The sequence below is a fragment of the Centruroides sculpturatus genome, unplaced genomic scaffold (assembly GCF_000671375.1).
Source record: "Centruroides sculpturatus isolate CEXI.00-Female unplaced genomic scaffold, Cexi_2.0 scaffold148, whole genome shotgun sequence".
In the NCBI taxonomy this organism is placed as follows: domain Eukaryota; kingdom Metazoa; phylum Arthropoda; class Arachnida; order Scorpiones; family Buthidae; genus Centruroides; species Centruroides sculpturatus.
The window spans coordinates 838,278-864,104 of record NW_019384359.1 but is presented as its reverse complement, the minus strand read 5'-3'; the positions used below and the strand labels follow the sequence as shown (position 1 = coordinate 864,104).

At 30.9% G+C, this 25,827-nt stretch overlaps 2 protein-coding genes across 2 annotated transcripts; both read right to left on the bottom strand.

The window, feature by feature from the left end:
• Positions 1–13,397: 13,397 nt before the first annotated feature.
• LOC111640341 (patched domain-containing protein 3-like) lies at positions 13,398–14,567 on the bottom strand. The gene has a single exon (XM_023386359.1). The coding sequence runs from the start codon at positions 14,565–14,567 to the stop codon at positions 13,398–13,400; it is 1,170 nt and encodes a 389-aa protein (XP_023242127.1).
• A 2,967-nt stretch (positions 14,568–17,534) lies between these two features.
• Positions 17,535–18,786, bottom strand: LOC111640334 (patched domain-containing protein 3-like). Its single transcript, XM_023386348.1, has 2 exons — positions 17,943–18,786; positions 17,535–17,863 (listed from the first exon to the last, which is right to left on the bottom strand). Exons 1-2 carry the CDS (start codon positions 18,784–18,786, stop codon positions 17,535–17,537), a joined length of 1,173 nt encoding a protein of 390 aa, XP_023242116.1.
• Positions 18,787–25,827: the final 7,041 nt, after the last annotated feature.

Sequence of the window (25,827 nt, the reverse complement as noted above, 5' to 3'; positions counted from 1 at the left end):
CGAAAAGATCTGAAACAGCAACTGGATTTGGTGAATTATATACAATCACAACACGAGGCACTTTTGTTGATATTTTTACGAGAAACATATATGATAAATACTTGTAAAACATGAAGTTTCCGTGCGACCAACATAAAATGTTTTATAAACAAAATTATAAAAATATTTATAGATTATGCCCTATTCGATCTATATATAAGTACAAAGATTTATATAATTAGTCACTCTGCGTGATAAACCCTCACGTAAAATAATCTCTGTTGTTATATAAATCAAACAATATAATATAATGAACATTAAAAAAAAACCCATATAAAGTTTTTAGTTATTTAATCTACTATTATCACGTTTATCGCGATATACGAATGGTAGAAAATGAAATCATTTCATTGATTAAGTAGACACCAATTAAAATATATCTTAAACTTTTAGATATATTAAATTTTATTAATGTTAACCATTCACAGCCGAACATTATAAGGTCATCTGCCAACGAATTAAATTCCAAATAAAACTTGATCAAATATTTAAACTCGGCCCCCTCGAGAGCCACGTAAATTATATTCTGTGCTGGCAGGTAACCTTGTATTATGTAATTTTACTATTGTAATACCACCATACCGCTGGTCCGATAGAAAGAAGCTACGGTTGAAATATAGGCTGGATTTAATTCGACCAAAAGTAGTCGTTGAACTCCAGCTGAATGAGAAAATCCAACAACAGGAAATCACATGACATATTTTTCAATCACAAAGCTATAAAAGCCGCTTTTTTCCCCCTCAAGAGAGTCTCTCATCAACCGCTGACCAGTGACAAGCCGGACTATATTCAGGAGCCGTATTGTTAAACCTTTGGTATTAAGTGCGCGCTACGAATCTTAGTCGCGACCATTATTATTTTGTGTTTCGATCAAGAAAATAACAGTCGAACTTCCGTGGAAATAGTAAGAGGTACGATAACAACCGTTATAAACTCTCTCTCGGTTCTCCCTTTTTTGTATTCGGAAATTAGAGAACAATGTTTGTAGATATTCGATGTTCGTAGTTGTAACTTCCAATTGTTAATTAATAAAATTTTAGTTTTCTTGTTAAATGGTGTCATTTGCTCATTTGTTGCCTTCGACTTACCAACGACCCCTCATACTTCCTCCACTCGACCTGACAACAAGAATCTCCACCCATCGGGATAGTAAATGTAAACGAGCCATCCACTGACAAGTGAGCGGTTTTCACCAAATTGTTGCGAACAAAAAGAGATACGAGCTCGTTCCACAGTATTATTTTAAACCCCTATTTAAAGACTCTTAATGTAACAAATATGAGAGCTTATTGAACTTCAAATAGCCCTAGGTCCCGAAGGGCCTAGATCTGCCCGTGTTCGTGTAACTTTCTAATTTTAATCCAATGACATATTAATTGGATAATTTGGCATTTTTTTTCTTGTTTACATTTTGAAAAAAAATACATAATTAAAATGATGTTTTATTTTCCTTGCAAAAGAAGACAATAGAACAATAGCATCAGAGATAATAAATCACTGTCGATTGTAATGAATTCAGCTAATGTTCACTGCTATTCATTAATTCATAATTTTCTGACATCCTTAGAGATCATAGCTACAGATGATGGACGATGTATTCATTCTAAGAACAATCGTACTTCAATATGATATTCGTTATATAATTAACAGAAAATTTTATTCGGCAGATTATTAAAGCAATGTAATTAATAATTAATTCCCAAGATCCAGAAAGCTCGGCTACCAAGTAATTATTTCTCCTTAAAAAATGCTTATGAATGTGTTTTAATTAAACTAAAAATAATGTTGAAAATATCAAAATCTTTTGCACACGTGTCTCGTTACGCTATTAATACAGATTTCTGAGTAGTGTAAGGAGCAAGAAGTCTAATTTCTATCCAATTAACTTGTATTATTTGACCTTAATAAAAAACACTATTAAAAATATGGCTATAAATCTGATATATGATGTGTAGACTTCCAAAAAACGTATTTCTGCTAATTATAAATATGTTATTATTAGACTATTATTGTTAAAATAAATATATAGATCATCATGGGAAGACAAATCCTTTTAGGTTATCAGAAAATTATAAATTAATATATAGCATTAAACAATAGCTGAATTGAACATAGTCCATAGTGGTTTTAAACAAGCTATTAATTATTTTTTTTATTTCATTGTATGTTTTAAAACGCAAACATAAAGAAATTTAAATGATGTATTAATACTATATATTTATTAAAACTATTCATTTAACAATTAATTATCATTCAAGAATACATGTTATATTTAATGATTGTCAAATTTCAAACTAACTTTTTATATGTGAATTAGTTATTTAATTTGGTGTTTTTATTCTTATGATATACATCTTATGAACACTTACGAGACAGAATTACGTTATGTTAATAAATTGCAATTGAAGTAAAAAAATAATTTAAAAACGAGTCACTTAAGTTTCCCTGCATCATTTATTGGTGAAAATGTTTATGTTTTTATTTATTATAAACTAGCAGGTAAACCCGGCGTTGCTCGGGCAAAAGTAACGATAGAGAAGATAAACGTTATTACGTAATAGTCAACCTTACCCACTATAACAGAATTATAGTGATGCAATTTTTGAAAATTCTTAATTTATTTAATTTAAAATGTATGTGAATTAAGTAGTGTCTTGCCCTGTATATTATTCTTTTTCCAATACGCATTTGACGTATATATATCCGGATCGGCTCTTTGTACTGTTCCCCTATCTGTCGCAAATTTCCTCTGCTTAACACCATTCTCTAAATTAGGAAATGACAGGCAGAGAAACAGACAAACGCAGTGAGAATTTACATGTCTATAAATTTGAAATTGCGGGATTTCTTCTACTCCACTAAAATTGATAAAGAAGTAGAGTGTAACGGTATTATTTTTTTTAACAATGATGACACATCTATAAAGCTTCTAGGGATAGGTTCATAATTATAACTGTACGTCTTTATATCTGGAATATATTATGTCGTTCGCATTTATAAATTTTAAATCAGTTAAATTAGATATTATAATTTATACATTATTTATCATAAATGTAATAAGTAATTTATTTCCATCATCTTAAATATCAACATTGTGAAGTTTTAAACGTTGCATTTCAGTTCATTATTAGCATGAAATCCATTTCATATTTGTTGTGTTATTATACAGTCGACCACTCTATAACACAGTAGATACTTTCCGGTTTTTATGAATCCATTTTCTACGAGTCCAACCAATCAGAGCCCGGCGTGTATGCAGTTTACGTGTTACGGCAGTTTGAAAGGTTTTTTCCATAAAATTAATCGATTTTAATAGATGCTAGACTAATCCGACTCAACATTTCCAAAATACGTATAATTTTTGCAATTAATCCATATAAACAAAAAATTGTAGAATTACTTACCGAGCGTGCACCGTTCGACTACGGCATAGATTAAGCTTGTTTCGTCGTGGAGCTTGTCATCGAATCCCGTGCTTTTTGATATATTATTTTTCTTCGAAAAATTCGCTGAATTGTGTAGACATCATTAATATAAATATAATTATTATGGACATTAAATAATAAATGGTTTTCAGTAGGTACAGTGCTCGGCTAAACTCAACGGTTTGTACAATATCCTGTATTGGTCTAGATTCGACCAATACTGTCGCGACACGAGTTGGCGATGACGTTTTACCGAATTATACGAGATTTTAGCGTGTTTGTACAAATACTCTAGCAATTTTTTCGCCGTTATATAAAAATTCGAACTATAGAAATCCGTGTTTTAGGGGGGTCGACTGTATTTCATAGTCTTAATGATTATTCAATTACACATAAAAATAAAACTAAATAGAAATTTAAAAATAATGCACATATAAACATTGATCTCTGGTTATCTTTAAGTTGAAAATTATTTAATAAAGATAACACATTAATAAAATTTTGTTTTATTGGCCTATATAATATAATAAAGAGAAATAAGTCGTTTTTTCTTATTTACTGAACACTTCTTTACATATTCTAATCAGAGAATTTCTATCGTTAATTAAAAAAATGGTGTCATTTACAGTACTGTCTCAGATTCGGCTATTTGAAACTTTTCTGTGTACAACAACACTAACGTTTGATACAGGCGTACAGTACATAGTGCTCAAATATTACCGCAGAAATATTTATAACTAGTTATAAAGAAGAAGCTTCGTTTCTTCTAGTCACTTGGAGGTCACCGCATATCTATTGACAATATTCGTGTCTGTCTCAGACTCTCCAGTAAAGGATGTTAAACGCGTTAACTACGATAGGAATGTAAAACTATTAACATGATTACATATTACAAATTAGCTGAGGTATATACTATTTGCAGTTGAACAGTAAGATATTATCGATTATAATATTTGAACACCAAATAATAATTCTTTGTTTCTTTTTATACAGGGTGATTGTAAATTTTCGCATCGTTTATGTGAAAATGGTTACGATATCATTTGTATGTAGATTCTGTGAAGCATATTGATCGAAAAACTGAACTGCTGTTGTTTACTCATTTTTCAATAGATTAACGTACAGACAATCTTCACCAGATATTCGGTATATCTGCTCCTACCAAGCCAATATCAGACTATAAGTTTTCAAATTCAGGCGAACGGGTGATGCACAACGTTCTGAGTGACCCACTATAAAGATAGAATTAATTTACGTGCAGAACTGCAATAAAGCAGAGCCTAGGTCGTCGACCGAGAAAGTAGACCTAGTGCACTCTGTGCCGCAATCTGAATGTAACGACATTCTCTAAAGAGAATTAAAAACTAACTTAAGTCCATCTTTCAGACTTCTGGACGATAAAATGTAAATTAAATATTAGCATGTTCCATAGAATCGATTCTTTCTTTTAATAAAATACAGGGTGTTTATATAAAGTGACGATCTATTTTTGTAAAAATAATTGTAAAATCTTTTCCATACAAGTCAAAACATTCCAAGCAATGTATCACAATCTCTGGAAAACTATGGAACAGAAGGTTTCATGGTACTTCTGTCTATGTTAATCCAATAAAACACGCGCTAACTACAGCGATTGCCTTTTCTTGGGCAATCTTGCTTTACAAGAATTATAAACACATATTTTTATTCGTTAACCTGTCTACCTGTCTTTGTCAAACCGTAGACACCTATCGACGCGCTCATTGACCTTCCCATTCGAATAATAGCTCTCCTATTCAATTTTCCGCGAGATACGACGCGATTAATTAAGTCTTTCAATATGTATGTCCGAGGATGAGATTAAAAACGATCGTGAATAATAAATATATTTTTTGTCCAACCCAGCAGATATCCTCAACTAAATGTTTTACGTATTTTCGAAATTTGAAAGCGATCACCGGTATTAAATTTAAGTGTATTTTCTCTTTTTAAACCATACAGCTTTTCAAAAATTGCACTGTGATTCAAAGGTGTGACTTCAGATGGAGACATACTGATACTTCCATGAAAACTATTATTGTAGCTTTCTACAATATCAGATAATTTATCGATATATTTATAAGAATTACGATAAGTAAATAATCTATATATTTTATCCTGCAGAGTTTTATTTAGTCTTTCGACAGCAGCTGCTTTTGTATCACAATGGGTTGAATAATGATTAATTTTAAATTTTTTAAAAAGTCTTTTTACCAATCTATTATAAAATTCATTTCCTTTATCAGTTTGTAAATTTTTTGGAATTTTTTTTTAATGATTTCAAAAGCTTTAACAACCGACTAAGGTTTTTTTTAATCTTTTATCGGTTCCACATAGCAATACTGTACTTAGTAAATACATCGATTACGGTTAATATTGTACTCCATTATTAATTCTAGAAAATTGTTTTAATACAATTAAATCGGCTTGCCATAAGTCATTAGGATAAAAACTTTTACTTCTTCTTCGTAAATGTTTAATTCTTACAGGTTTATGAAGTACAACTGAGATTAAATAAAATTTTTTAAATGTATATATTTAAAATATTATTATAACAATTATCAAGTACAGTTAAATGGTGAGATTAAACAGTTAAAATGATGAATGAATTTCGCTAAATTAGACCATAAATTGCAATCTTTTACAACTTTTGGTATTAAGGGATTCACGTGAGAGTATTAATAAAAATGTCTAATGACATGGTATAAGTTGTTTTAGAAATATTAATTATATCTGTGCTTTATCTGTCAACAAGGATTAAAAAGAATCAAAATTTCAACAAACATAACATCTGTTTTACGTCTACCTAAATTATACTTCTTGAATGACATGTAAACTTTAAACATGAAAGATTCGCAATTACACATAAATATTTCTATTATATTAGTCTACTCTAACCTAACCTATGTTTAGGTTAAATTAGATTAGCTTAGTGTAAGTCCTTGTTTCTCATCGAAGGCGATATCGCCCCATTGGGCGTTTTTCCACATTGGGGCGATTAGTAACAATTTTCATTTTGCAAATGAAAAGCAATTTTTTTCGGCGATATAGTAAAACATCAAAGGAGTTTCAAGTGGACTGGTCCGATTTGCGCCGTAATAGCGGTGAAGAAATCGAGCTGGTGGGACTTAAGTGTGCAGTGAAGCGTACTGCAGGTGGACATTACTGATCGCTAATCACTGCGTGCATAGCGTCAGCCGTTTTTATTTTAAAATCGAAAAATTGCAGCTACTGATTGTCAGAGATTATGATTTTATCTGTTATTTTCATACTTTTCTTTCTTTACAACGTTTTATTTACTTAATTTTTTTGTAATTAGAGACAATACAGCTTTAAAATAAACTGATTAGGTCTCAATTGCCAATAGATTATTTCAACTTTCACCGATTTTTGTCGGTGAAATACACATCGACAGAGAGGAATAGACTGTGTTTTATAGTCCAGTGTTTAGTGTTTATTGCTTTTGCGGTAATCCGAGCAGAGCAGGAGAAGTCAGTTCATTTCTATAATAAACCGCTGTGTGTTTTATTACCGTTTAAACAACTGCTCCCCACATGTTATTTTTGGTAACTAGAGACGGGTGAGATTGTCTGTCAAGGTCGGTTAAAGTTTATTACATTCCCAAAAGAATGTCATGTGAGATTCCACTCACTCCCCACCATTAACAACAACAACGCGCGAAGTGTCATGTTACTCTGTAAACAAACACTCCCTTCCCTGTCTGAAGTGGGTCAGTTGTCAAGTTTACTGTTTAATTGTATTGAACAGAATGTTCTCCTTAATATTTTATAATCAGTTTTGTCAGAACTGTTTACTTTTAATGCTTTTCTTAAAACTTATTTCCACTTCGGTTATAAAGTTGTTTTTATCGTGTTTTAATCAATTTTTTATAAATTATATTTGTATAAAGTTTTTGAAGTAAAATTGAAATGAACATTTCGTTGTTTCAAAAAATATTTATTGAATATACACAGTTCAAGTTCGCAAAAATGTTTTCATATCTCTGCTTCGTCATTATCTATATCTATATCCATATCTATATACTGTATATATATAAAAATGGACGTGTGTGTCCCTATATTTCACTTTTCCGCCAAAACTACACATCGCACGTGAATGGTATTTGTATGTGTTAGTAGCCCCAAGTCTCCATTCGTGCATAGGGGTAGTTGCGTCTCGATAGCTTTAAGGGTGCGGAAGTTATGAGGCTGAAAGTGGTTGAAAGTGGCTTTCTATTTCGAATGTTTGTTCGAATTTGTTCGAATTAAATTCGAACATAAAATTCGAATATTGGTTCGATTATAGAACGATTGTAAACGTTCCAGAAACGTTGAAAATAGTCCGTTTGACTAAACGTAAAAATTCTCTAATTAGTCTGGAAACGGAGAACCTAATTCTTGCATTTTGTAAAACGGGTAAGATTAGCTATAATGTAATTATCTTAATTTTCACTATCGTTACTTTTTGCCCGGCGAAGCGGGTCATTGCAGCTAGTATGTATATATTAATAAAATATATTAACATTTTATAAACAATTTTTTTTGTATTTAATCATGTTTTCATTATATCGAACAGATATTTATATTATATTCGAATCGACCTTTTATATTTTGTAAATGTTTATGTCATTCGTTTAATTCTATACTACTTATGTAATAACTATTTTTATATCATTTATTTTCCTTTTATATGTTTTTAATTACTTTTTAAAGCTAATGTGATTTAATCTACGAATGGCAGCTTCTCTCGTATCATATGGAATTTCTATGGGAAAGCCATCATTGCAGGCGTGAAGTTGCCTCTAAAGTTGTTTATGCGGGAAAGATGCCATTCAGGAATTATTTGCGACGTATAAAAACAAAATAAATATACACACTTTTCTAAATTTCTACTAAATATTTATTTGAATAATCAAAAACTATATATTTTTCTTGGCATGATTTCGAAGGAAGCCTTCTAATGAAGGGACTATTGGAAACAATCTGATGATGTTTTGAATTAGAAATAAAATAAATATTTTACATGGCATAATTAACAGCGATACATTGCATTATTGCCATCAACTACTTTCGGGTTCTGATTACACTCGAGGAACACACGATTTGTAAAGTTCACAAATGTCAAACCAGGTAATGAAACCTTCATTCTTACATTTCGGTCGATAAATATCGAAAATTGGTCTTTCTCTGGAACTGGTCTAGTCTCTCGTTACTTGGACGAAGAAATCAATAGGACAGGAAATTGAAACAAATATATTACTTCGGAGACTCACTCTTCGAGATTCCATTTTGTTTTTCTAAGTAAACATGTTTAACTGCAAAGGTGACACGCTTCAGTTTTTCCTAAACTTACGTTTCTCTCCTCAACAGTTTATCCTTCTAAATTTGATTTTCCTCCCTCTTCCACAAACTCTCCACTTTATTGATTACTGATTAAGTTTTGCAAGTTGAGAAACAAAACACGAAATGTATTGGCATTATTATTATCTGATAAAACATTGGATAATTTCCTTGTACATGATTTGTTAAAAGGTGTTAGCCACATCTTGTTCTACTTGCTTGATTGGGCATTCTTGTTGGTCACACCGTGCATAAAGCGTATTGGCCGTGACTCGTTACCTACCTATATCAGAATCGCGAATCTGAGATAACAAACATGTCTAAGCGATCAATCTGTAAACAATGCACATTAATGTCAAGTGACATTTATAATAACTGTTATAACATTTAATTGTGCAACGATTTTATGACTTGTTTGCAAAACACACAGATTAGAAATGAGTAAATACATTTATTAACTTAAGTTTCAAACAACTTTTTAACACAACATAGCAATTAATCAACACTTTGATGATTCGTTAACAGAACAAAACGGTGTTAGCATCTGCTAACGCAAAACAAAAAAACGCAGATGGAGAGGAGAGGTTAGAATCTTGACCACAACCCAACTTTTTCTACGACCTCATTCACACGCGCAAACATGCTTGCCACAAGATTGTGACAAAGCATGCCCTTGCACAACTTCTCTCAACGACCAGAGACGATGTCCCAAAATTCGATAAGATTGGAACTGGAATGTATGTCTCTTTAATCCGAATGAATGCAACACAGTTCGCTAATTAACAAACATTAATGCGTGGCATATAACTTGCTTTTTTTGATTGTCTGTTTAAAAATCACACTACTCTACATATATGAATAGAAGAGGAATAAAGTATACTTTTACATTCATGAATGTATAAAATTATACAATAATAATTTGCATTGTAACATTTTTAGCTAACAACATATGGTTGCCTTTATAGAAAGAAAACTTCGCACAATTTCTCAGACTGTTTGAGCAAGACGTCAGAATTCTAAAAATATTTTTCAAAATTCCTATTGCTACAAAAAGTCTGTAAAGTCTTGTCAAGTTTATACAATGTCTATGGTAAATTCTAAAATACTTCTCAAATTTCTTCATTCAATTAGTAAATTCTTATGCTCCGTTCTCTTCGTTGATTCTTTTACAATTTATATCACGTACGGTCACAGTTGATCAGACTTTATTTGTAGCAGACTACTTTAAAAATTTGATTGAATACTTCGAAACAGTTTTATTATTATTATAATAATGGCCGAGTGATATTTCCTATAGATGTTTTGCATTATAAATCATAGGTATAAAAAAATTCAACTCCGGTCATTCACCTTAATAGACTTCTACGTTGAAACAGTTACACCGGTTCCTTCAGGTATGTGATTTTATTAAATACAATAATACCGTATTGTTTATTTTACTAAAATAAATTTTAATTCAAATGTCGTAAGTGAATGATAGTGTCTGTTCGCACTGTGGCTCATACGCGACGCCTTAAAATACAAAATGGAAAATGCGGCCTTAGACCATTAAAGATCATTTATTTTTTCATTGATAATTAAAATGGCAATTGTAATAATGCATTAGTTCTTGTGAGTGAAGACAAATTTTAAAAGTTACCAGTAATTTCTTAATAAAGTAATTAGTGTTTATAGATTTAGCGTTTTACCAGTAATAAAAAAGTTGGTACATTTATAACCACTATGCTTTACCTCCACTTGACACAATAAACTTTCACTAAAATATTCTATAATAGTATATTGTTTATTGGCTGGATATTTGTTATTCATATGGTAATGAAAAACATTTCTGTCACCAAAAATGATTTTACATGAAAAATAGTGTCTTTAAATAACTTTCTAAAGTAACAAAAATGTTATTACCGCACAGTTTGATTTCATGAAAGAAATGCTCATGCTAAAAAAAACGTATTGGTATTATCTGAAATACTTAAAGTTCGATAATATTTACACGCAATACCCGCTTATTATTTTTAAGATTATTTGATAATAGATGATCTTACCCATTTTAATTAGTATTTTTTACTTCTTCCTTCCTGTGGACCCTACGTGGGCCAGTTTTATCAAATCTATTATGCGTTCGCCAAGGCCAACAATGGGGCGGATGAAGAACGGGGAGTTGAGGGGGGAACATATCCGAACGAACCATCCCCAGAAAAATTCACGGGGATCGTTTGACTAGTCTGAATTCGATCTCTGTTCCCCGAGAGCAGTAAACTGCCACTTTGGCTGCTCAACCGTCCAGCTGTTCGTTTTCACCGGATGCATGTGTTCGATTCTTTGCAAAACCCCCAAAAACCGCATTTAAAATAGTACAGTAGAAGAAGAATTCTTCAGGGTAATATTTAATTCGAAGCGGTAGTTGCAATTCAATAACAGCATATTATTCAAAGTAAAGAAATTATTTTATAGATTTTATTTGTATACTAGCAGGTGGGCCCGGCGTTGCTCGGGCAAAAGTAACGATAGCGAAGATTGAGATTATTACGTTATAGTCAACCTTACTCGTTTTCACAGAATGCAAAAATTGAATCCCCCGTTTCTAGTCTAATTAGAGAATTTTTACATGGGTCTAAAAATATCTTCAATTTCCTGCAAAAACAATAACCGACTGCACTTTCTCTTAAAACGTCGCTTTCTCTTAACAATTCCATTGTTACGTAACACTTCCATTGTTGAAACTTCATTTGTTGACACTTCCATTGTTAACACTTTCATTGTTACTTAACACTTCTATTGTTGATGGAAGTGTTAAGCTTAATTCTGTCCCTCTCCTCCCAGGGGGGCATTTCGAAAAATCCCTTCTTAGGTGCGTTTTCGTGACCTACCCTAACTGTGTACCAAATTTCAGCTTCCAACTCCTAACCGTTTGGGCTCTGCACTAATTATTATTATCATCTCGTCTCGATTATATATATAGATTATAGAATCTAATTGCGGTTTAATGCTATTAATTCGTTTGTAAATTTATTCGGTAATTCGGTAATTTGCGCAAGGTGGACAACGATTTACGATACAGGAGAAATTTCAGTCAAATGCACAAATATTATTGTATCATTATTTTATGCAATACAGCATAGTGCTTTAACCCGGGTTGGCATATGATTATTTAATATGAAATGCGTTTACGTAGGAGAAAATAAAGTACTCCAAAAAATAAAAAGAGTTTTTTGTATGACTGATAAAACTTTTTTGTTCGGTGTTTGGTAGTCGTTATTCACAGAAGACTTCTTCCTTTATGGAAGATACATAGTTAATGTATTTATAATTTGTAAAAATAACAGGATATTTTCAGAAGTGTTTGAATATGATCAACGACAATAAGCACGATTTAATCTTTAAACTTTAAAAACAGAGCACTATTCTGCACTTCCTAGATATTAACAGATACACATGACTACAGAAAACATCAAAAAACACAACACACAAATTTACCTCATGAAAGAGATTATACTCGAGGTATTCAAGAATTTTTGGTTATTCCTGGATGTAACTAAATACATGTTAGTAATTATTTTTATTATTATAAAATTGCAAAAAGCATAGTTTTGAAAGTACGGATGTATTTTATAAAACATTGTAAATGCTAATAAAGTGTAAATTCGTCATTTAGTTTGATACTAATTCAGATGTGCCAAACAATTCTTTTTTATCTACCGTTTTTATCGATCTTTAAACATTAAAATATTATATCACTAATCTTTGTAATACAAATTCCTGTCTGCAAACTTTTAGAAATTTTCAGCAGGAAGAAGAGCAGTTACTAAGCGTAATAAAATCGTTCAAATTCGCACACGAAGAAATCATACATAAAAAAACGAAGGTTTTTATTTTTTGATGTTTTAAGGTCTGATGAGCCTACAAAAAAAAACAACCTTCAGTTCATTTTCTGCACGCAAGTAAACATATTTTCTTATATTTAGCAAAACCAAAAAACAAAAATTATATTAATAATATAAAAAAACTTTTTTTAGGTAAATAAAAATTACAATGTCAGTAAAACTGCAAGAATAAAAGTCAGGGTTTTCCACCCTTTTGATTGATAGTTTCAATGTAAACCGTCTCATGTGATAACTTATTAATACAATTAAAAATTCAAAGGTTATTAAAATACTATCAGTTTATTTGCGTAAAAATACAATGAATACATAAGGGAAACACAGAAAATAACTCTGAAAACTTTTTACTGCAAACAAATTCGAAAAGTAGGTTTAAATGAAAGTCAATTATTGTAACAAAGTATACATTTCTACTGGATTAGTAATTTATAATAACGAGATTACAGTAAAATAAAAAAAATGTTAACAATTTATTCGTATATAATGAAATCTAACACGTTAAAATTTTCAGATGTTTCAAGGTAAAATAATTAAAAAACAATATAATATATCGTGAAGGATCTCGAAAACTAAATACTGATTCAAGTATAACATTAAATTTTTCTGTACAATTTACACTGAATAAAATAATATGTTGGATAATTTTATTTTATAATTAATACTAAATTTTTCAGAGACATTTCTCTATATTTCTGAGTTTATATTATGTTATTAGCTTTAATTAAAAAAAATGATGAAATCAGAGAAAGAACAACAGGAATAAACATCAATGCATGAAATGCAGTTTCTAATGCAATAAGAAATACAATCTTCACAAATACAATTAAAGCGTACATATCTCTGTATACAAATAAAATTCCTAAAATGGTTGACAGAGATCCTTGAAATATTGGATAGCCAATACGATACAGACTATCTTTCATCTTCTCATTGGAAGTTTGATACGAAGAACAAATATACGCGTAAGTTATGTGTGCCGGATAATTGACACAGAACCCGACACATAATATCAAACTCATCATAGATAAAATGTCCATGTTTATACCCCAAAGAGACATGTATCCTAAAGTTTCTACAATGGTGGATGTTACCGATATTGCAACGAGAACAGCAACAAAAATGTTTGGTATAAAAACTATAAACAAAATCATAACCAATAGTGAAGTGATCCAAAATAAATCTCTAATTGTGCGTCCAATTATAATTCCTTCTTCGTACAGAGGAGTTAATGCTGCGTAAACGAGAACAGGAAAATCAAATTTGTCTGCAATTTTCCATAGTGTTTTTAACATTTCCATTTCAGCTGCTGAACTTAACGTATCATTTACAAGGATATGAAATCTGCTACTTATAATATCGGATCCATCGGAGTTGAAGGCGATATCATCAGTGAATTGTTCTGCTAATTTAAATTTCAGGAAAACATTGCGAAGTCCATCCAAGAAATCTTCTTTAACCGACATGTTATATCCTCGTAATGAATATTTTGTTAGCGGGTGATTTTGGAATTCTCTATAATATTTCAACCAAGATACTGTAAATCGAGAATCTGCAATGTACGGAAGACTTTCGAATTTGTTAAGTAGTTCGTCTACTGATTTCTGTACATTTAAATCTGAATAATCAACTGTGCTGTTAATGACTATTTCGTAAGGAAACGTGTAACGGCCGAAACTATTATAATATAATCTTATACCTTGTGTTATTACCGATTTTTGTGGATATAGTTTAGTATAATCAATACCGTGTGTTATAGTTAAGGCTCCCCAGATTCCAAATGATAAATTCAGAAAATAAACTATGACAACTATTATCTTTATTGCTTTCATAGATAAAATTTTTCCCAACTTGTCCCTAAAATACACCATTGTTGGCTCACCCTAACTGTGTACCAAATTTCAGCTTCCAACTCCTAACCGTTTGGGCTCTGCACTGATTATTATTATCATCTCGTCTCGATTATATATATATAGATTATAGAATCTAATTGCGGTTTAATGCTATTAATTCGTTTGTAAATTTATTCGGTAATTCGGTAATTTGCGCAAGGTGGACAACGATTTACGATACAGGAGAAATTTCAGTCAAATGCACAAATATTATTGTATCATTNTAAAATTTTTCCCAACTTGTCCCTAAAATACACCATTGTTGGCTCATCACTAGATGTCTCATCATCTTTAGAAGAACGTTCGATATCTTCTGAAAATAAAAGTTAACCATTTAAAAATTATGTACAGGTACAACATTATTTATTTGAAAAAACATTTTAAATTTATGTTTAGTTAATTTACATATCATTTTATGTAATACTAGTTATCTGCAAATAAGTAATAAATAACAGGTATTATAAAAAAGGCAAATAAAAACTGCTTAGACATTTCTTAAAATCACATAAAAGGTATGAGTATTCAATAAGATCATCTTTTTCTTTATAATATTTTTACAGTACTTTTTTCATTTTAATTGAACGAAAGGCCATCATTTTAACAAAAAAAAAACAAAAAACAAAAAACAAAAAAAAAACAAATTGCCACCGAAGAAGGAAAAAGTAAGAAAACGAATAAGGAAAATGGACAGACGAAAAGAAGAGAAAGGATAGCTCCCTCCATCGGCTCACGTAAGGTTAATACTTTTTTTTGCTATTAATGTTTACGTAGAGTTTTTATGCTACACGGTCCTGGGTCTAAAAGTAAAATTGAATAGTACTGTACACTAATAACTAGTGCAGCTTCATTTAATAGAAAAGGCAAAGTTTAACGTTTAACTCTAAAATAAAGATTTTTACTTATATTAAAATTAAGCTACACTGCGATAACTCGAACTTTAATAATATATTAAATTATCCGATAAAATGCACCATGTATTCAATACACTATACCAGAAGTAGCGAACCTATGGCACGCATGCCACAAGTGGCACGTCGAAGAAATCATCCGGCACGTAACGTATTATACGATATCGGTTTATTATCTTTTTAAATCAGGTTCTTTACATTTACTCTAATTACATCATATTATTTTATTTATTTAAATATAGTTTTTAAAACTCTCTTTGACCTGCGGCACTAAGAGGGCTATTTTATTTAGCTAACTCAAAATAGAACAATGGTGAAAAACGGATCACCACCTGAAAATGTTCTGGAGTTTTGATCACGGGTCCACATGAGCGATAAACTACCACTTTGACCGCTCGGCAATTCTGCAAATTTAAATATAGTTACTACGTCTAAAACTTCAGCACACATAATCATTTTTAAAGGAAAGTATGCTTAATATGCTTATTATGTGGCCCGCAGACTCAAACAGGTTCGCTATCTCTGCACTATACAATTACTCTTCACATTTTGCCAACAATCACCTGATACCAGTCCGAACAATCTCGAATAGCATTAACTAATGAAAACCCTGTGTATATATCGATATATATAATTTAAAAAAATCAAACAACATTACCTAAATTAAAACGAAATGCTTTTTGTCGTTGTTTCTCTTCACTGCGTCCTGATAATGCCATGCACCCTGCAAAAAACGTTATCTGATACAAAAACGTAAACACTATGCTGGTTGCGGAATAATAACAAAACATTCTTATAAGAGGAAAAGATGACATCATTCCAATGCAATAAGAAAACAGATTAGTCAATGATGTTATAGTTATAGAAATTCCTGCTTCACCGAATGTTTCTTCCATGCGTTTGTGTACTTTATGCTTGGGGTTTGATATTCTCCAACACGCCAATAATACGAACGCATCATCGATTTCCGTGACTATATCAAAAAATCTTTATGAATTTAAGAATTCATAATCTAAAATAGAACAAATATAAAAGTGTATATAATAACTTACCGAAAACTAAAAACGGAATGGTGATGTTCCAAATACTATTCTGTACACCGACAACCGACATAAATCCAAAACAGGTGACTACGGCCAGACCAGCCGATACGACACTCGCAACACCAAGAAAAGGCTTGCTTTTTGCCCAATTGTTGCTCATACACGTAACAGCAGTGAAAACAGATACAAATGCAATTAGAGCACCAATCATAGGTTTTATATTTTCCACTAATTGTACATTTTGCTGTTCTATTGACCAGTAGTAATCAATGAAACACAGAACATATTGAAATTGATGATTTCTTATTCGATTATAAACTTCTGTTTGCCATTTTGCTATCACACCGTGTTTTTTCTTGTTGCTGTCGTCAGTAAAATACGCTAATCTCATAGCATTTACTGTTTTAATTAAATTGTTTTCATCTTCGGTTACTGCCCCAAAGTTAAGAGAGTTAATTTGAGAACGGTATGTCAACGGATCTATGTCGAACGGATACTTCAATTTCTTCTTTCGCTGCACTATATTATCAATTTCTGGCAACATCTCGATAATCGGATTTTGAAAACATTTTTCGTTTACACCTGCACAGATATCTGAATATCCAACTTTTATTTATTCCTTCATGATTAATTGTTATATTTTTAATTAGTCGATCTACCGAACTTATTTCTAGTAGCACATCCTGAAAATGTTCTGGAGTTTTGATCACGGGTCCACATGAGCGATAAACTACCACTTTGACCGCTCGGCCATTCTGCAAATTTAAATATAGTTACTACGTCTAAAACTTCAGCACACATAATCATTTTTAAAGGAAAGTATGCTTAATATGCTTATTATGTGGCCCGCAGACTCAAACAGGTTCGCTATCTCTGCACTATACAATTACTCTTCACATTTTGCCAACAATCACCTGATACCAGTCCGAACAATCTCGTATAGCATTAACTAATGAAAACCCTGTGTATATATCGATATATATAATTTAAAAAAATCAAACAACATTACCTAAATTAAAACGAAATGCTTTTTGTCGTTGTTTCTCTTCACTCCGTCCTGATAATGCCATGCACCCTGCAAAAAACGTTATCTGATACAAAAACGTAAACACTATGCTGGTTGCGGAATAATAACAAAACATTCTTATAAGAGGAAAAGATGACATCATTCCAATGCAATAAGAAAACAGATTAGTCAATGATGTTATAGTTATAGAAATTCCTGCTTCACCGAATGTTTCTTCCATGCGTTTGTGTACTTTATGCTTGGGGTTTGATATTCTCCAACACGCCAATAATACGAACGCATCATCGATTTCCGTGACTATATCAAAAAATCTTTATGAATTTAAGAATTCATAATCTAAAATAGAACAAATATAAAAGTGTATATAATAACTTACCGAAAACTAAAAACGGAATGGTGATGTTCCAAATACTATTCTGTACACCGACAACCGACATAAATCCAAAACAGGTGACTACGGCCAGACCAGCCGATACGACACTCGCAACACCAAGAAAAGGCTTGCTTTTTGCCCAATTGTTGCTCATACACGTAACAGCAGTGAAAACAGATACAAATGCAATTAGAGCACCAATCATAGGTTTTATATTTTCCACTAATTGTACATTTTGCTGTTCTATTGACCAGTAGTAATCAATGAAACACAGAACATATTGAAATTGATGATTTCTTATTCGATTATAAACTTCTGTTTGCCATTTTGCTATCACACCGTGTTTTTTCTTGTTGCTGTCGTCAGTAAAATACGCTAATCTCATAGCATTTACTGTTTTAATTAAATTGTTTTCATCTTCGGTTACTGCCCCAAAGTTAAGAGAGTTAATTTGAGAACGGTATGTCAACGGATCTATGTCGAACGGATACTTCAATTTCTTCTTTCGCTGCACTATATTATCAATTTCTGGCAACATCTCGATAATCGGATTTTGAAAACATTTTTCGTTTACACCTGCACAGATATCTGAATATCCAACTTTTATTCCTTCATGATTAATTGTTATATTTTTAATTAGTCGATCTACCGAACTTATTTCTAGTAGCACATCTTTTTCCAGCATGTCTCCACCACCTTTCCGTGTAAAAATCACAAACACACATTTCGGTATGTTTGTAAATCTTGCCGGATCATAAAATTTCGATGTATTAAAAGAAAATGTTTTGTCAATGAACTTCTTCGTATTATAGACTTTTCCTGAATCTGCAAATGTCATTTCTACCATGTTTGTGATAGTGTTTATATTAGAGATGAATGCTGAGAATATCGCTGTTATTAAAACAGGAAAAAATATAAAGTAGTACGGATGAAATCCGATTAATCTTCCTAATCTTCGAAAAACGATGGATAATCGTTTTTTCACACAGTCAATTTTCATGTTTTTATTTTGATTTATAGAAGATACTATTTTGCCTATAAAGGTAACGATATAGTTTAATTCAGATAAATTCTCTTACATAGTTTATTAAAACTCATTCTTATAAATTACTATATAAAGGTACTTTGAATGTAAAATTATGCACAATGGTTTACCAGACCGAATTTCCACTGTTCTGTTTGACGATAAAATTCGTGGAATGATGATGAAGTTTTTGTATTTCAAGTATATTATTTTATCGAATTCGATCATATTGGAAAATCTTGATAAACATGTTTTTATATAATTTAAAAGTGAAATATATATACTATCGTTTTCCTACATATTGTTTATACAAATTTTTACTTTTACTTTATTACAGAACTAGCAGATAGGCCCGGCGTTGCTCGAACAAAAAGTAACGATTGCAAAGATTCAAATTATTACGCTAAAGTAAATCTTACCCGTTGTCACAGAATGCAAGAGCATTTCTAATTCTTGCAAGTAGTAGTAATTTGGGAAGCTTTGATTACAGAATTAATTTCAGATGTTGAATAAATTAAAATTACAAATAATTTTAATATTTAGAAAATTTTTCAATTTTTTCATTTTTTAGTTTTCATAACATATCTAGTAACAATAAGGCAAAGTTTAATATATCCTTTCTAAATTTGATTGAATACTTCGAAACAGTTTTATTATTATTATAATAATGGCCGAGTGATATTTCCTATAGATGTTTTGCATTATAAATCATAGGTATAAAAAAATTCAACTCCGGTCATTCACCTTAATAGACTTCTACGTTGAAACAGTTACACCGGTTCCTTCAGGTATGTGATTTTATTAAATACAATAATACCGTATTGTTTATTTTACTAAAATAAATTTTAATTCAAATGTCGTAAGTGAATGATAGTGTCTGTTCGCACTGTGGCTCATACGCGACGCCTTAAAATACAAAATGGAAAATGCGGCCTTAGACCATTAAAGATCATTTATTTTTTCATTGATAATTAAAATGGCAATTGTAATAATGCATTAGTTCTTGTGAGTGAAGACAAATTTTAAAAGTTACCAGTAATTTCTTAATAAAGTAATTAGTGTTTATAGATTTAGCGTTTTACCAGTAATAAAAAAGTTGGTACATTTATAACCACTATGCTTTACCTCCACTTGACACAATAAACTTTCACTAAAATATTCTATAATAGTATATTGTTTATTGGCTGGATATTTGTTATTCATATGGTAATGAAAAACATTTCTGTCACCAAAAATGATTTTACATGAAAAATAGTGTCTTTAAATAACTTTCTAAAGTAACAAAAATGTTATTACCGCACAGTTTGATTTCATGAAAGAAATGCTCATGCTAAAAAAAACGTATTGGTATTATCTGAAATACTTAAAGTTCGATAATATTTACACGCAATACCCGCTTATTATTTTTAAGATTATTTGATAATAGATGATCTTACCCATTTTAATTAGTANTTCCTGTTGTACGAGGGTTTTATCCAATTCTCGAACCGTGTCAGAGTGAATCCGTGCTATAAAAGTACCGTGTTATACGGGGGATGATACCAATTCTCGAACCGTGTTAGAGCGAATCCGTGCTATAGAAGTGCCGTGTTATACGGGGGTTACCTGTATAATAAAATTAATTTGCAATAATAATTTTTACAATTTGTTCTAATATCCAAGAAAATTAAAACACAACAATTTGAAATCATATTTTAACAATAAGACAAAGTAAAATACAGTTGACTACCCTATAACACTGTTGATAATTTCGTTTTATACGAATTCCATGTTGTACGAGTCACTTAGATTTTACAAATACGTAAGCCGTTCACAGCCCGGCACACATATTTGTAAAATCTAAGTGACTCGTACAACATGGAATTTATGTACAACGGAATTATCAACAGTGATATAGGGGGGTAAACTGTATAGAAATAGTTCATTATTATAATTATTTAAATTATATTTGTTACTTATTTATTAAATATCGCAAAGAGAACAATGCTTTTTATAATATTTGTGGCAATAACAATTTTTTAAATATTATCTGATGATTGAAACCGAAGAAGTCCTATGTGTAAATAACTGCAGCTCCAGTATTTAAAAAGATTTTTTTTTCCTATCTATCCACCTTCAAATAAAAATAATTTGTTATACATTGTGAAATGATTCAATAACTTTTGCGAATTCCTATGTTTAATCCAACCTGTTATATTTGATGATAAATGATTTATAAAAGCAAATCTTTCGAAAATCTACAAGTTTAACATCAATTTATTTAGGTGTTAAAATTTTAAATTTAGTAATAAAATCACATACCTGCAACGATTTCTAATGATTTTCTAATGTAGTAACCAAGTTAAATGGATAATCAGAAAAGATTTTCTATATGCTGAAATTTCAGTCGTACAAAATTCGTAGCAATCTATCAAAATATTATTCAATGATTATTGTACACAAACACAACTCTAATTCTAAGTTCTTAACTATTTATATAAAAGTTAAGTTTGCAACATTATCTTGAATAACGAGACAGAAACTGTTAATCGAATTTCTCATTATTGGACACAAATTAAAAATAAAGTAGAATAAATACGAGTAAAATAAAAAAATACAGTTGGTTTTACGATACAAGAACACACTTCACAAATTAGATAAGAATCAGGTGATTCCAAATGAATTTTTACAGATATATCCGAAAATTTAACTGATGCCTGTAATTAACCTTGCTTTTAAAACAAACAAGCAAACAAAATTTTTTAATTATTTAAAAGTAGTTAAAAATTAATTACACTTAACGTAACATTAGAAGGCACTTTAATGTCACTGTAGCTAACATAAATTTAAATAATAACTTACCATTTATTCGGTGTTAATTCTTTTTATCCAAAATATCTTCTTCCACGTTAAATTCAATGGTCCTGAGTTAATTGTATTTAAGAAGTGAATTATTATTTCTATTAAATCGAAATTCTATTAAATCGATAACAAATTTACAAATAAATTTTGTTTCTTTAGAACAAGTTCAAAATGGTTGTCTTGTTAATGCGAAAAACAAATTAAATTGGAATAAGTTATAAATTATTTACGAAGACAATTTCCTTTTTAAAGTTTCCTGCTAAATTACTTATGAAACTTGCTGTACAAGTTTCATGAATCATTTAGAGAGTAAGCAAGACTCTTTAAAATGAATTGTGCAATTAGAATTTATTGAATTACAAAAGTATATTTATGAAAAATTCAAGTTATTTCTGTAAATTTTTAGTTTTCTGCAATTCGTATTGAAAAATTTTTAAACTACAAATTTATATTCAAATTATATATTATATAAAAAGCATTTAGAAGAATAAAGTGGTGAAATTTGACATTAAATAATAAATTAAATTCAAGTATAAAATTTGAATATTTATATTCTGTGTAATGTAAGTAGCAGCAACAAAAGTAGTAACATATTTTTCCTCGTTCTTGTCAAGTGAAGTACAAACGAAGAAATGCATAACGAATGATAATAATGTAGCTAACCTAGCTGCATAATAATAATAATAATAATAATAATAATGCATCTATCTGATTGTAAAGAAGTAATTTTCATTGTCGTTCTTCTGTTTTCATTACTTATAATTCTATACGTTTGCTAATATACGCCGTTGGAATATTAAGTACTATTGTCCTGTATATAATTATTATTGTTCTGTTTCCGTAAAATAAATATATTTCCATTAACATTTATCAGTTGCTGGAAATATGCTTAATGTCAACGACAATAATTCATTTAATTCAAAAAGAAATTTGGGGGTGCTCTCGAATGAAATACCCTATCTGGCTGCAAATTCAAAAGTACAAAAACAAATACAGTAAAGACTGTGTATGGCTACCAGCCACGATTTTTTTAAAAAGTGGTCTTTTAGACAAGTGGTTGTCCAATACAGGTGGTGCCGTAATACCGTATTTCTGTACGTATTTTGCGCACGTTTTAGCCATTTCTACTAAACAGAACTCGAAGTGAGCAAATAAAGCAAATTTTTTCAACAATGGGGCTGTTATTTTATTCTTATCGGATCACTCGATTTACAGGAGTCGTCAAAATTTTATAAGACAGATTTAATAAAAGTACTTTAAAAATTAATACAATAGACGCATTTTTCCTATTATAATGCACACTTTGTTTTATCCGACTTAATTAATTCAACTCGGTTGTTTTCGATATACAAGTAGGTTGCGTGTATTACATCATCAATGTACAAGTACTGTACGTCATATCTCTATATTACTTTTGTTTTGGTATTCGTAAGTTTAATCTTATTTTAACTTTAAAAATACTGTATTTTTTAATATTAATTATTTTCTTAAGTACAATAAAAAGTTACTATTAATTAATAATAAAACGTTTTTATTCTTTTTTCTTATTATACGATTTTATTACATTTTGCGATTGTCATTACGAAATCGAAGAAGGAATGCTGTAAAACTGATTTTGGCATTAATGCGTTCATTATTTTTTGAATATTTTGTGTTCGAAAATTATTGGGAATTATTTTTCTAAAAATATCTTGGAAATAAGGTAGGTTGCACATGTACTGTATATGAGCTTCAAAATAAATAAATAAATAAATAAATAAAAATAAATTACATTAAACAATGAAATCAGCCGATTAATTGTATCGTGTACAATATTTTACACCAGAATAAATATACTGTAGTTCTACAGTAAAATAAATTTAGTTTTCCCACAGATAAACTTCGCCTTAATTGCTGTTGTGATAACTTTAACACGATCTTCTAACGACAGCACATTGCATTTCTTTCGTTTTTCGGACATTTTCCAACAAACTGAAATAAATTTCCTATCTTGCTAGATTAATTTACACCTACATCTAATTTCAAGGCTGCTTCTAATGACACATGCATCTAATTTCAAGGCTGGGAGAAGTGCCCGAGGTGTGTTCCCACGAGAGTTTAGACTGATTCATTATATTAGGAGAGAGAAACGTTGTAGAACAATAGTTTAGACCAGATATATTCGCGGAAGTGGTCGCTTATTACAGTTGTTGTGTGTTGTTTCAAACAAAAAATCGATGTCCGCAGTCGCGTTACACACTTAGTCGTTTAATAAGGAAACTTATACGAAAACTCTATGAACAAAGTATTCGATGCCAGAAATTTTTTCCCACTTTGACTGGTGCTCGTCGAAAGCAGGTGGTTGCCTAAGCAGTTTTCACTGTATATAAAACCCAAGCTACTTGAACTTCATAAGCGATAGCCTAAGCTTTTAAACTCCATAACCTGGGGGACAGTTAATTATGTAATTAATTAATTTTATTGTTTATGTAAAATAAATTGCAATATATCCTTTCAACAGTGGAGTAGACAGACGTGGCACTACCAGTTATTTTTGGAGAAGAAGCGTGGGAAAATTTTAAGAAAATTTTTCACACGTTTTTCTCGTTTCCTTTCTGAAAAAATTTCGTAAAGAGTTACATCTAGTATAGAAAAAATTCTTCTTTATTGTCACATAATTCTTTTATATGTGAATTTTTTTCGCGGCAATTTTCGTCTAAAATTTTTTTTTGAAATTTATTATAAATTCTCATGATTATCTATTAATTACGATTTTTTCAAAAGTTTTCGATCTATTTTCAATTTTATTTAATCTTTTAAAGTTTCATGCATTTAAGTCATGACAATTTTTTCTAAACTGCAAATCAAATTCAAGAAAATGTAATGTAGACTACGTAAGAGTTGTTATGTTTACAACTACGACGCCCGGCAGCCTTACCCACTTACTGTAAAGTGGGTGAAGGCCGTCTCGTGTTCTACTTTCTGTACAAGTGACTTAAACATCTATATATATAACCCATTCATTTCGTGTCCGTCCTGTAACCGTTTCATAACGGACACTAGAGGCGCCGCTATCGTGTGTCATATTTCAAACATTCAAATTAACAATTTAAATTCTTATTTAAATTAACAATATGAATTATTATTATTAATTTGGCCAATAAATTATTATTTGGTCAATATAACAATATAAATAATTCATTATATTTGTAATAGGAATTTATTATTGTCACGGAATGCATGTAATGTTAACTAGGGGACGAGTAACGAAAAACCAGATAGGTTTGAATCACTACGTAAGACGATAAAGTTTGAAATAGTTAATTAATTAATTAAGGTAATATAAGGTAAAATGGAGGTTTACAAGCGAAGGTAAATAAACAAATTAAACTATTTTAAAGTATTTATAGAATGTTTAATAGATACAAATATAGATCCGTATGACGCGATTGGGACGGTAAGATTTACCCTCCGAATAAAGGGAATGGCGACCCCCCTCTGTGCGAACAATAAATGTCTAATGAACCATCCCCGTACGCGCAACCCTTCCCGAGATATAGCCCTCCGAAAATTATTCTACGGGTCACGTGACCGCCTGTTTGCCAGAATTTACCCTGCGAATGAGCGGGTCGGCGACCCCCCGGAGTGTGGGCGAGCGCGCGTTAATTTTTTTCGCGCAGTAGGCTCCCTTTTGACCACGATGTCACGTGACCGGAAATGACGTAGGCGAATTTTCACGGGCTTATATCTCGCGAAGGGTCGCGAGTAGGGGTATGGTTCCTTTGACTTTATTGTTCGCACAGAGGGGCTACATTTTGGAGGGTTGCCACCCCTTCATTCGGAGGGTAAATCTTACCATTGGGACTTTAACGGAACTGTAGAGCATACAGTTCCGTTAAATTAATAGGAACAAAAAAGTCAAAGGAACCGTGCCTCATGGAAATTTGTAAATAACGCCCACTAGGGGGCGTCCCGGGCTACTAGTTGTAAATAAAAAAAAAATTTAGAATAACTTTTATTTAATTTTAAATTTTGTTGTTCAAA

Coding starts and splice junctions, on each gene's coding strand:
- LOC111640341 (XM_023386359.1), bottom strand. CDS start 14,567: ATGGTGTATTTTAGGGACAAGTTGGGAAAAATTTTATCTATGAAAGCA.
- LOC111640334 (XM_023386348.1), bottom strand. CDS start 18,786: ATGGTAGAAATGACATTTGCAGATTCAGGAAAAGTCTATAATACGAAG. Junction 17,864..17,942: donor CATTCCGTTTTTAGTTTTCG/GTAAGTTATTAT, acceptor TTTTTGATATAG/TCACGGAAATCGATGATGCG.